Here is a 13,036-nt window from a genome sequence, read left to right on the forward strand (position 1 = left end):
TACACGGGACACTCCTGACATCCGCACAGCTGTCCCGCATGAGACCCGGCAGCCAATACTTCCAAAAGGTAGACAAACTTCATACAATAATGGTCCTATGAGTGAGCAGGACAAAAAAGGAACGTGGCCTTTGGCTTAGCCTGAAAATTTATGCGAGTGGGGTCCTATGGGGGTAGGAGCGAGGACGGGGTTACCCAAACGTATGCTGCCATGGACATCTGTCAGGATAGCACATCATGGCTACTAGAAGGAACTCACTATTATAGGAAATTGTAATTTCACCAAACCTGGGCGAATGCTTGTCACATGAGGAATATATTTTTAACAGACCTGTAAGTGTTTGTGAAATCTTCCACCACAAAATGTACTCAGCCAATGAGAGGTAATGACTCCATTTTTATTTTAAAAGGCCTAGAGGACCGCCTTTTAAGTGGTTGGGTTAACGTGTTTCGTCCTGGAAGACGACTTGAGAAAACAGACCTCTTGCAAGAGTTTACACCACAAAATGTACTCAGCCAATGAGAGGTAATGACTCCATTTTTATTTTTCTCCTGCTATCAATGGCCAACAGTTCATCCATGTCTTTGGTGATCTCTGATCTCCTTATCAACTGTTTCTTACATGATGAAGATCAGCCATGGAGTATATCTGAGGTGTATATCAGGGTGTGCTTCTTCCCCACATGTCCAGCAACATTCATATACAAGACATTTCCCGCACTCACTAATACACCTCGAGGGTTATGTGGGACCCCTGATGTACAGGAAGACAGGACTTCAGTGAGGAACATTACCCGCATTTAGGACAGGAAAGTGGCTTCTCCCCCCGTGTGAGATCTTTTATGTTTGTAAAAAGTGGACCTATCTGAAAAACATTTCCCGCACTCAGGACAGGAATGCGTCTTCTCCCCCGTGTGCAATGTCTGATGTTTGGAAAGTGTGGCCTTTTGTGAAAAACATTTCCCGCACTCAGGACAGGAATACGGCTTCTCCCCCGTATGAGATTTCTGATGTGAGTTAAGACTGGCCTTCTGTGAAAAACATTTCCCACACTCAGAACAGGAATGTGGCTTCTCCCCCGTGTGAACTCTATGATGCTTGGTAAGTTCTGATCTTTGGCGAAAACATTTCCCGCACTCAAAACAGGAATACGGTTTTTCATACAGGCATGATTTTTGATGTGTGACAAGATCTGATTTTTGAACAAAACATTTCTTGCACCAGGTACAGGAATGTGGCTTCTCACCTGTGTGCGTTCTTTTATGCACATAAAGGTCAGATTTAAAACTGAACCACTTCCCACACTCAGTACAGAGAAAGTTCTTATCTCTTGGAAGGAGGACATCGTCCCTCACAGTCTGAGGTTCCTCAGGATAAGAGGAATATGATGGTCCATCTACACTGTGTGGTGCCGGATGGACATTTGAGGAAGCCGGGTTTTCTCCTGGACTATACCCCATATGAGATCTTTGATGTGTGTTAAGAAGTGATTTCTGTACAAAACATTTTCCACACTCAGAACAGGAATACGGCTTCTCTCCCGTATGAATTCTCTGATGTCCTAAAAGACTGCACTTCCTTGAAAAACATTTCCCGCACTCAGAACATGAAAATATCTTCTCTCCCGTGTGAGTTTTATGATGTGCTAAGAGATTGGACTTCTGTGAAAAACATTTACCGCACTCAGGGCAGGAATACGGCTTCTCACCTGTGTGAGATCTATTATGCACATACAGGTTGGATTTAAAACGAAAACACTTCCCGCACTCAGTACAGGGAAACATCTCATCTGTTGGAAGGATGGCACCGTCCCCCACAGTCTGAGGTTCCTCAGGATAAGAGGAATACGATGGTCCGGCACTGTCCCTCACAGTCTGAGGATCCTCAGGATAAGAGGAATACCATGGTCCGGCACCGCCCCACACAGTCTGAGGTTCCTCGGGATAAGAGGAATACGATGGTCCGGCACCGTCCCGCACAGTCTGAGGTTCCTCAGGATAAGAGGAATACGATGGTCCGGCACCGTCCCTCACAGTCTGAGGTTCCTCAGGATAAGAGGAATACGATGGTCCGGCACCGTCCCGCACAGTCTGAGGTTCCTCAGGATAAGAGGAATACGATGGTCCGGCACCGTCCCTCACAGTCTGAGGTTCCTCAGGATAAGAGGAATACGATGGTCCGGCACCGTCCCGCACAGTCTGAGGTTCCTCAGGATAAGAGGAATATGATGGTCCATCTACACTGTGTGGTGCCGGATGGACATTTGAGGTAGTCGGGTTTTCTCCTGGACTATACTGTGTGATGTCCTCATCTTCTACTTTACAGTCTGGAGACAAAGTGAGACAATCCTCTGAGGTTTTCCTCATCTCCCGTCCATCTACTAAAATAGAAATACAAAGATTATTACTAGACATGAGCAGATTGGTTCCCCTAAACCAGGACTCCGCCCACATCAGACAGCTTTGTCTCTGAGGATCTTACAATTCCCCCCTCAAGGTAACTAGTAAATGGGTCCTCTGATCTCCTACCAGTTCATTTCTTTATTCATGGACCTTAGTCATAGGAGTGAGGAAACAACGAGAAGTGTCAGTGATGAGGGGATTATAGGACGAGTGTCCCCACCCCCTCTATCACTCATTGACATCTTCCCAACACAAGAAGTCCTGAACTTCCTTATTTGGTCCATGATTTAGTCATGAATAACAGCGAGGCTGAGCCCCACCAGAGGTCAGAGAGTGAGGATGGGGGGAGAACAACCAAAATGAAGACTGGACTGATCCTGAAGACCACCATCATTGGGTTATTGACTCCTCCCTCATTATCACTTTCTGTTTAAGGTTCCAAAGTTGGAGGATGTTATCACATTATTATCAACATGTAAAAATCTACTGCAGGCTCTGGCGTTTGACAGTTCATATATAGGTAAGGGATGGAGCTACCTGGCGATGTCACCTGGTGGCACCACCCCATTGTGACATCACTGACCCAGCCTGCACCAGTCGGTGACATCACAAGGGGGGCGGTACCACTAGGTGACTATACGAGGTGGCCCCGCCCCTTACCTATATAAGAACTGTCAAACAGCGAGGCAGGCATTTGACGGTCAGCCTTCCTCGCCGGCTGAGCATTTTTTTTCCCCGGGTCCAGGCAGTAAATCCTCATCTGGGGACATTGTTTTTTAATACGGGAATTGTCAAAACTGTGTTTTTTTTAAATTATTGACACTTTTTTGGTTAAAGTGTACCCCGTACTCACCATACTCATTCCCATGGTGGGGGGGGGGGGACTGGGATCTGGGGCCCCTTGTTAAAGGGGGCTTCCAGATTCCGATAAGCCCTCCGCCCGCAGACCCCCACAACCACCGGCCAGGGTTGTGGGGAAGAGGCCCTTGTCCCCATCAACATGAGGACAAGGTGCTTTGGGGTGGGGGGAGGCTCTGCAAGCAAAGGCATGTTAAGGGCATGCTCGCCCCTGCATGGCTGCATGCTCGGATAGGGGTCCGGTATGGATTTTGGGGGAACCACACGCAATTTTTTTTTTTAATTTTCATGTGAGGTTCCCCTTAAAATCCATCTCAGACCTGAAGGGACATTTTTTAATTTTACTTTTTATATTGCGAGCAATGTTTTTTTTGTCAGCGGGGAAGATAATTAACAGCTGATGACTCATCTTGGTTGTTAAGGACGCAGCGGCCAGCTTCACGGCCCAGCTCCTTAATGACCAGCTTACACTGTGCTCTGACTGGGCAAAGCTTTGCCCAATCAGGGCTTAGAATGCACTGTGCAGCATGCAGTGCATTGTGGGGCATTCCACGGATGAACATCCTGCAGAGCGCCCCGCAAATTCGGGTTTTCGCCAAATGGGCAAACAGGCAATGTTCGGGCTGAACTTTTGGTCGGCCTGAACTGTTCGCCCAACACCGGGAGTATGTAATGTACAACATAGAGTATACAGTGCAGGGGTCAGGGCTCCTACTATTGGTATCCAGTAATCAGTGGTTACTTACATGTATTTATGTTATGTATGTATTTAGTGTTAATGACCCACCTGTGCTGATCTCTGTAGGAGTGTCCTCCTCTATAAATGTCCCCGTTATTCCATCCTCCTCCATAGACTGCTGATCATCCCTCACATACGTCTCTTCTTCTTCTGATTTAACCTCAACTATAGGATCTCTCAGGTTTCCACTCTGAATATATAACACAAATGACATCAATGGTAACAATGCAGATAATGTACAGATCCTAATGATACTATCAGTGATTGTTCCTCATCTACCTGATGATGGTGAGGGATGGTGTGACCTTCCTGTGTGGAATCCCGGGAATACAGAGGACGGGGACATCTCTCTGGTGGGTTCCTGGTATTAGGTGGCTCCATCATATCCTTGTGTCCTTCTGAAAACTTCTCCATCACTCCATACTCCTCATCCTCCTCTTTAACAACAATATTATAAACTTCCACGTTTCCACTCTGAATATATAATAAAACATTGATTGTAATAAACATGCTTGTGTATAAATCATAACTACCAATAATTGTTCCTCATCTACCTGATGATGGTGAGGGATGGTGTGACCTTCCTGTGTGGAATCCCGGGAATACAGAGGACGGGGACATCTCTCTGGTGGGTTCCCATTACTGGATCCATCTGTAGGAAACACACACACTGACTGAATACATTGTTTCTATGTGTTTATCAGATGATGGGGGATCTAGGTGGAGCCTCCGTACTGCTCTCTCCTTTACAATAAAGTCTCCTCTTACCCGGTGATGTGAGGGGCGGCTGATTGTCCATCATGACGTCCTTGTAGAGATCCTTGTGTCCTTCTAAATACTCCCACTCCTCCATGGAGAAATAGACAGTGACATCCTGACACCTTATAGGAACCTGACACACACAATGATACAGTCACCATCCAGACACATCCCTTGTCTGTTACTGGATAATGTCCCAGAATTCCCAGAATCCTCCTCACCTCTCCTGTCAGCAGGTGGACCATCATGGTGGTCAGTTCCAGGATCTTCTGCTCTTTGTTCCTCTCTGGTATGGGAGAAGGAGGGGGAGGCACCATGGTGGGGCTCTGGGTCCTGCTCCATCCTCCTGGGATTGGCTCCCCACTAGACTTCTTCACTACAACATAATCCTACAGATCAGGAGAAAGATAAACCGATATCAATCATCTGACATCATCTAAATGTCTACAATAAGAACTATTGACCAGACTAGACAATAGTGATGTCATGTGACCTCCCAGAATCCTCCTCACCTCTCCGGTCAGGTCTGTGTTTTATTAATAGAGATAAGTGTGATGTCATGTGACTTCCCAGAATCCCCCTCACCTCTCTGGTCAGGTCTGTGTTTTATTAATAGAGATAAGAGGGATGTCATGTGACCTCCCAGAATCCTCCTCACCTCTCCGGTCAGGTCTGTGTTTTATTAATAGAGATAAGAGTGATGTCATGTGACCTCCCAGAATCCTCCTCACCTCTCCGGTCAGGTCTGTGTTTTATTAATAGAGATAAGAGTGATGTCATGTGACTTCCCAGAATCCCCCTCACCTCTCTGGTCAGGTCTGTGTTTTATTAATAGAGATAAGAGTGATGTCATGTGACCTCCCAGAATCCTCCTCACCTCTCCGGTCAGGTCTGTGTTTTATTAATAGAGATAAGAGTGATGTCATGTGACCTCCCAGAATCCTCCTCACCTCTCCGGTCAGCAGGTAGATGATCTCCAGGGTGAGGTTTAGTATCTTCTCAGTCATGTGACTCCGGTCCTCCTCCATCCTCATTGATGTGGTCATGTGATCTATGTGGGTTTCTCTGTAGACGAATAATGAAGAATTATCTGGACTGTTTTGGTTGTACAATATTAGGATGGGGATATAAGGGATTAAGAGGTGGGTTGCCCCTGGTGTGAATTGGAACATGTAGATTGGGTTACTTAGGGGGATCTTTTTATAAAGAGTGGTCACAGCTTCTCTGAGGCCGTCAAGACCAATGCAGAGCCCATAGGCCTTGATTGGACAGGAGGAGGGACAGTCCGCTGCCAGAGCCTATGGGAGTGGAGGAGAGTGACAGTTGTTGAGGGATCAGAGAAGTAAATGTGCTTTTTCTGGTTCCCAAAATGACCATACAACCCTTGAAGTGGGGCTGCCCAAATTATATAAGGGTAAAATGCTCATTTAGGTTTTGGTCATTTTTTGTTTCCCCTAACATCACCTATGGCCCCCCAGTGAAGCTGATGAAGTGCAGATCGGGCTTAATCAGTTTCTTCCCCGACCACAGTGACCGGGGAATGACGGCTCTGAACCTGGAAGTGAGGAAATGTTCGTCTCTTCTGGGTTCATTCACCGGAGAGGAGATCCGAGAACTGATCACCCTCCACTCCATCCGCCATGCTGGACCCGGGCCTGCAGGAGGGGCAGGCACATGGTTAAGGTAGTGGGGAATGGGGATATTTGCATCGTCCGAGGGTGGAGATGTGCGAATTTCAATACAACTCGAATCCGTATCTTATCCCTCGTTACAAGACACTGCTAAGGTGAGAAGGTGACACATCTCCAATATGAAGGGAATGTTCCGGCCCCGTAAGTGGGGGAATGTTCTGACCCTGAAGGGGTTAATCTAGGTTTCCACACTATATATGTTTGTATCATCATCTGCTGGAGATAAAAGACATCACAGTGACTATGGAGGAAGAGGACGGACATGACAGGGGGGTTACTGGGTGTAAATAGAAAATAAGATCTTACCTCGTCTGCTGCCTCCCTTTCCCCTCTACTTCCTCCCGACCTCTCACCCACAATGTCCTGTCTGTACCTGACATCACTTCCTGTCTTTACCCAACATCACTTCCTGTCTTCCATAGAGACTTCCTGTTTGTAACTGACATTACTTCCTGTCTTCCATAGAGACTTCCTCTCTGGGTAGAAGTGAGATCACCATCTTGTGGAGGTCAGAGGAACTGAAGCACCGAGAAATGTCTCGTAGTGTGAACACGGCCTTGTGCTGTGTGTGTGTATGTACTGTATATCCTTATAGATGGGGTCATCTCCACTCCCACCAAGGGGGAGCGAAAATGGAAAATTTCCTATCAAATGCCATAATTTTCCTTTCCTGATGGGCTCCATGGCAGCATACATTTGGTAGCCCCACCCTCGCTCCTGCCCCACAGGACCCCACTCCCATACATTTTCAGACTGAGCCAGAAGCCACGTTCGGTAACTAGCCTACTTATGACACTGGGAGGGAACTCCTGCTGCCATGGAGCCCATTAGGAAAGGAAAATTACGGTAAGTGTTTGGTAGGAAATTTTCAGTTTTCCTGAAAGGCTCCATGGCAGCATACGTTTGGGAACTAACTAGCCCAAAAAACAAGGGTGGGATGCCAAAAAAGTAAGGTTTTCAACATAGCACTTAGTCAACAGAAACCTTATGGATAGATATTAACAGTATAAGGAAGCTAACTACACAACAATGAGCCAGAACAACCTTAATGGAAGACATGTCACCCCCCCCCTCCGAAAATATTTCTGGCACCCTTTCACAGGGAGCCCACGAAGCCTACACACTCCTGGTTGAGTGTGTTGTCACAAGCCCTAGGCTCTATAAGCCTATTGGCTGGCTGGAATCACCCATCCAGCGATGATTCTGGATAATATCTCTGTCCCACTGGTTCTTTTAGAGAGAGAGAGAGATATGTACTAAAACTCGCTTAAAAACATGATCAAAGCATCCCAATACCCATGGCATGGAACCAATTTTACTTGGTGGTTCTGCATATGGGAGGAACAAAACCTTTGTTCTCATAGGATGCCGATGCCACCTCAGATTGCAACTAAGTATGGATATAAACACTACCCATACTAGGCAGAATGTCAATCATGACAAAAAGGCCCAGGTCCCGGCAAATCTCCTGACTGAGGAAAAAAGAACCCTTAGAGAGGCTGCCTTCATGACCAAACCTCAAAACTGATAAGCTGCACTGATGGGCACAGGTAGGCTGCACTGATGGGCACAGATAGGCTGCGCTTATGGGCACTGATATTGATGAGGCTGCACTAAGGCGGCACTAATGAAGCTGCACTAATGGGCACTGATGGGGCTGCACCAATAAGACAGCACGGAGGTGGCACTGATGAGGCTGCACTTATGGTCATGCGCTTATGGGCACTGATGAGGCTGCACATATGGGCACTGGTGAGCACTGATAAGCTGCACTGATAAGGCAGCACTGATGGGCACTAAGAAGGCTGCCCTGCTGTGATTATGGGCACTGATAAGCTGCACTGATGAGGCTGTGCATATGGGCACTGGTGAGCCTGCACTGATGAGCCTGCACTTATGGACACTGATAAGGCAGCACTAATGGGCACTGATAAGGCTGCACTTATGGGCACTGATAAGACAGCATGGAGGTGGCACTGATGAGGCTGCAGTGATGGGCACTGATGAGGCTGTGCTAAGGCAGCACTGATGTGGCTGCCCTGATGGGCACTGATGAGCCTGTGCTTATGGGCACTGATAAGCTGCACTGATAAGGCTGCACTTATGGGCACTGATGAGGCTACACAGATCCACTGCTTTACTGGCACCGTCCACTGCCAAATATCTGTAGAAGGGGTTTCCACCATCCCTGCAAAGTTTCATTTTGTATGTCTTATTTTCAGTTCCGATGTGTATTATATGTGACGTTACATATCACAGAGACCAGTATTGTGGTAATATCGACGTTTATTGAGATTTCCATACATTAGAGGGTTCCACCATTATTGTGTTATTGATAACAGTAATAGTAAGTTAGCGCTGCACTTTTTTGTTTTTTTTCTCATGCCGACATTTACTTGTGCCACATGCCGATGTAAAGCAGCATGTCCCGGCTCTTTCTTTCTGTGGTGCGGCTAGGGATGTGCTTCTATACACCATACAAGCACTGATTGCTGTTAGAAAGATCTCAAAGGGGGTGTGATTTATGTTAACCACATGCCTACCGGGCCATAGCCTAAAGACGGCTGCAGCGCGGTCGGCTTATTCTGGGTGGGCGTCCATGGACGTCATTTTTTCCCACAATTCTTTGCAAAATCAAGATTATTTTTTTTTCTTTCTTTTTTTTCACAAAATTGTCATATTAGCAGGTTATTTCTCATACACAGCATATGCATACCACAAATTACACCCCCAAAACACATTCTGCTATTAGTCCCGAGTACGGCGATATCACATGTGTGAGATTTTTACACAGCGTGGCCACATACAGAGGCCCAACATGCAGGGAGCACCTTCAGGTGTTCTGGAGCACCCAGGCCAATTCTGACATTTCTCTCCTACATGTGAAAATCATCATTTATTTGCTAGAAAATTACATAGAAACCCCAAACATTATATATGTTTTTTTAGCAAAGACCCTAGAGAATACAATGGAGGTTGTTGCAACTTTTTATCTCGCAGCGGCCGTTTACCGTGATCCGTGATGCGCCAGGTCCCCACTCTCGCGCGCCCCCGGGGGCGTGCACTCGAGAACATCCGTGACCGCCGGGTCCGGTCACAGATGTTCTGGAGTGTGCGCCCCAGGGGGCTCGCGAGAGCGGGACCCGGGGCATCACGGTAAACGGCCGCTGCGAGATAAAAAGTTGCAACAACCTCCATTGTATTCTCTAGGGTCTTTGCTAAAAAAACATATATAATGTTTGGGGTTTCTATGTAATTTTCTAGCAAATAAATGATGATTTTTACATGTAGGAGAGAAATGTCAGAATTGGCCTGGGTGCTCCAGAACACCTGAAGGTGCTCCCTGCATGTTGGGCCTCTGTATGTGACCACGCTGTGTAAAAATCTCACACATGTGGTATCGCCGTACTCGGGACTAATAGCAGAATGTGTTTTGGGGTGTAATTTGTGGTATGCATATGCTGTGTGTGAGAAATAACCTGCTAATATGACAATTTTGTGATAAAAAAAAAAGAAAAACAAAAATCTTGATTTTGCAAAGAATTGTGGGAAAAAATGACAACTTAAAAAAAACTCACCATGCATCTTTCTAAATACCTTGGAATGTCTTCTTTCCAAAAAGGGGTCATTTGGGGGGTATTTGTACTTTCCTGGCTTGTTAGGGTCTCAAGAAATGAGATAGGCCGTCAGTACTTCAGGTGTAATCAATTTTCAGATATTGGCACCATAGATTTGGACTCTATAACATTCACAAAGACCAAATAGTATACACCGAGTTGTACTTATTTTTACCAAAGATATGTAGCGGTATAAATTTTGGCCAAAATTTACGAAGAAAAAATTACTAATTTGCTAAAGTTTATAACAGAAACAAAGAAAAATTCATTTTTTTACCGAATTTTCAGTCTTTTTTCTTTTATAGCGCAAAAAATAAAAAACCCAGCGGTGATTAAATACCACTAAAAGAAAGTTCTATTTGTGTGAAAAAAAGGACAAAAATTTCATATGGGTACAGTGTTGTATGACTGAGTAATTGTCATTCAAAATGTGAGAGCACCGAAAGCTGAAAATTGGTCTGGTTAGGAAGGGGGTTTAAGTGCCCAGTGGTCAAGTGGTTAAAGTGGGCTTGTTTTTCATATTTACAGGCCTAGTGTACCCTCCCACATTCACTGCAAATCACAAAGCATGATGGGAAGTGTAGTTTGATTGTGGTGTAGAGAGAGAGGAGAGGAAATGATGCAATCCCCGCTGTAACAACTCCTCCTTGGCAGAATACATGGTGCATTTTTTGAATTACAGAGATGACGTCCTAAAAATTAATTTAGACTTTTCTCCCAATTCAAACTACAGCTGCTAAAGTCTCCTAAACTGCCAAAAAAGACAATGTGACACTTGTTTCTGTTTGCCAGGTGAGAAAAATCCCTAAGGGGTTAACTACTGCTAAAGGAATACTGACACTGCAGACTTCTCACATCAGAACGTCCTCCCAGCGGGTGATTAATGAAACAGACCCTGCCATACATAAAGCAAACAGTTCTCTGCTCAGGACAGGAAAAAAGACAAAGGAAGGCGACTGCAACAAACTTTGATAATACGTTTTTTTTATAACATAGGTGGAGTTACTCCCTAGCAGCTCACATGGCGTCTGGTCCCTTCTGCTGACCTCAAGCCAAACATACTCACGTATCCTCGACCTCTTCCACAGGGCAAGCGAGGCATCCGCAGGGCCACACCGGATCCCGGAGGCAGGAACGCAGCTGCTGTATCTGTGTTGTGCACAATTAATGGCCACCCGCTGATAGCTGGGCTTCCAGCCAATGCCCGCCGATGGCAGGGTCCACTCTCCAGGGATTGATCCTCTGGATATGTGTGCCATGACACCACCCCGCTGATAGCTGGGCTCCAAGCCAATGCAAATGCCCGCTGATGGCAGGGCCTACTTTCCAGGGATCGATCCTCTGAATATGTGTGCCATGACACCACCCCACTGATAGCTGGGGTCCCAGCAAATGCCAGCCAATGGCAGGGCCCACTCTCCAGGGATCGATCCTCTGCATATGTGTGCTATGACACCACCCCACTGATATCTGGGGTCCCAGCAAATGCCAGCCGATGGCAGGGCCCACTCTCCAGGGATCGATCCTCTGCATATGTGTGCCATGACACCACCCCACTGATAGCTGGGCTTCCAGCCAATGCCCGCCGATGGCAGGGCCCACTCTCCAGGGATCGATCCTCTGCATATGTGTGCCATGACACCACCCCACTGATAGCTGGGCTTCCAGCCAATGCCCGCCGATGGCATGGACCACTCTCCAGGGATCGATCCTCTGCATATGTGTGCCATGACACCATCCCACTGATAGCTGGGGTCCCAGCAAATGCCCGCCGGTAGCAGGGTCCACTCTCCAGGGATCGATCCTCTGCATATGTGTGCCATGACACCACCCCACTGATAGCTGGGCTCCCAGCCAATGCAAATGCCCGTTGATGGCAGGGCCCACTCTCCAGGGATCGATCCTCTGCATATGTGTGCCATGACACCACGCCACTGATAGCTGGGGTCCCAGCAAAAGCCCGCCGATGGCAGGGCCCACTCTCCAGGGATCAATCCTCTGCATATGTGTGCCATGACACCACCCCACTGATAGCTGGGCTCCCAGCCAATGCAAATGCCCGTTGATGGCAGGGCCCACTCTCCAGGGATCGATCCTCTGCATATGTGTGCCATGACACCACCCCGCTGATAGCTGGGCTCCCAGCCAATGCAAATGCCTGCCGATGGCAGGGCCTACTCTCCAGGCATTGATCCTCTGCATATGTGTGCCATAATACCACCCTGCTGATAGCTGGGGTCCCAGCAAATGCCCATCAATGGCAGGGCCCACTCTCCAGGGATCGATCCTCTGTATGTGTGTGCCATGACACCACCCCGCTGATAGCTGGGGACCCAGCCAATGCCCGCCGATGGCAGAGACCACTCTCCAGGGATCGATTCTCTGCATATGTGTGCCATGACACCACCTCACTGATAGCTCCCAGCCAATCCAAATGCCTGTCAATGGCAGGGCCCACTCTCCAGGGATTGATCCTCTGTATGTGTGTGCCATGACACCACCCCGCTGTTAGCTAGGGACTCAGTGACCACTCGGGACATCCTGGAAGACTTCTGGATATCACAGGACGCTCCTGACATTGGCACAGCTGTTCCACATGACACCTGGTCGCCAATACTTCTAAAAGGTAGGAAAACTTCATACAAAAATGGTCCTATGAGTGAGGAGGACAAAAAAAGGAATGTGGCCTTTGGCTTAGCCTGGAAATGTATTGAAGTGGGGTCTTTTGGGTTAGGAGCGACGACAGGGCTACACAAACGTATGGTGCCATGGACATCTGCCAGGAAAGCACATCATGGCTACTAGAATGAACTTACACTTATAGGAAATCGCAATTTGCCATGGTGGGGCGAATGCTTGTCACATTTGATGAACATATTTTTAACAAACAGACCTGTAAGTGTTTGTGAAATCTTCCACCACAAAATGTACTCAGCCAATGAGAGGTAATGACTCCATTTTTATTTTAACA

At 47.2% G+C, this 13,036-nt stretch overlaps 2 protein-coding genes across 2 annotated transcripts; both read right to left on the minus strand.

Annotated features, from left to right (window-relative positions):
- Positions 1-329: 329 nt before the first annotated feature.
- LOC141104833 (uncharacterized) lies at positions 330-2,441 on the minus strand. The gene has a single exon (XM_073594608.1). The coding sequence runs from the start codon at positions 2,411-2,413 to the stop codon at positions 800-802; it is 1,614 nt and encodes a 537-aa protein (XP_073450709.1). The 5' UTR covers positions 2,414-2,441; the 3' UTR covers positions 330-799.
- Positions 2,442-4,011: 1,570 nt separating this feature from the next.
- Positions 4,012-7,074, minus strand: LOC141106839 (uncharacterized). Its single transcript, XM_073597769.1, has 7 exons — positions 6,755-7,074; positions 5,708-5,822; positions 4,979-5,146; positions 4,767-4,890; positions 4,553-4,650; positions 4,278-4,472; positions 4,012-4,188 (listed from the first exon to the last, which is right to left on the minus strand). Exons 1-7 carry the CDS (start codon positions 6,826-6,828, stop codon positions 4,012-4,014), a joined length of 951 nt encoding a protein of 316 aa, XP_073453870.1. The 5' UTR covers positions 6,829-7,074.
- Positions 7,075-13,036: the final 5,962 nt, after the last annotated feature.

The sequence above is a fragment of the Aquarana catesbeiana genome, linkage group LG08, assembly GCF_042186555.1.
Source record: "Aquarana catesbeiana isolate 2022-GZ linkage group LG08, ASM4218655v1, whole genome shotgun sequence".
Classification (NCBI taxonomy): domain Eukaryota; kingdom Metazoa; phylum Chordata; class Amphibia; order Anura; family Ranidae; genus Aquarana; species Aquarana catesbeiana.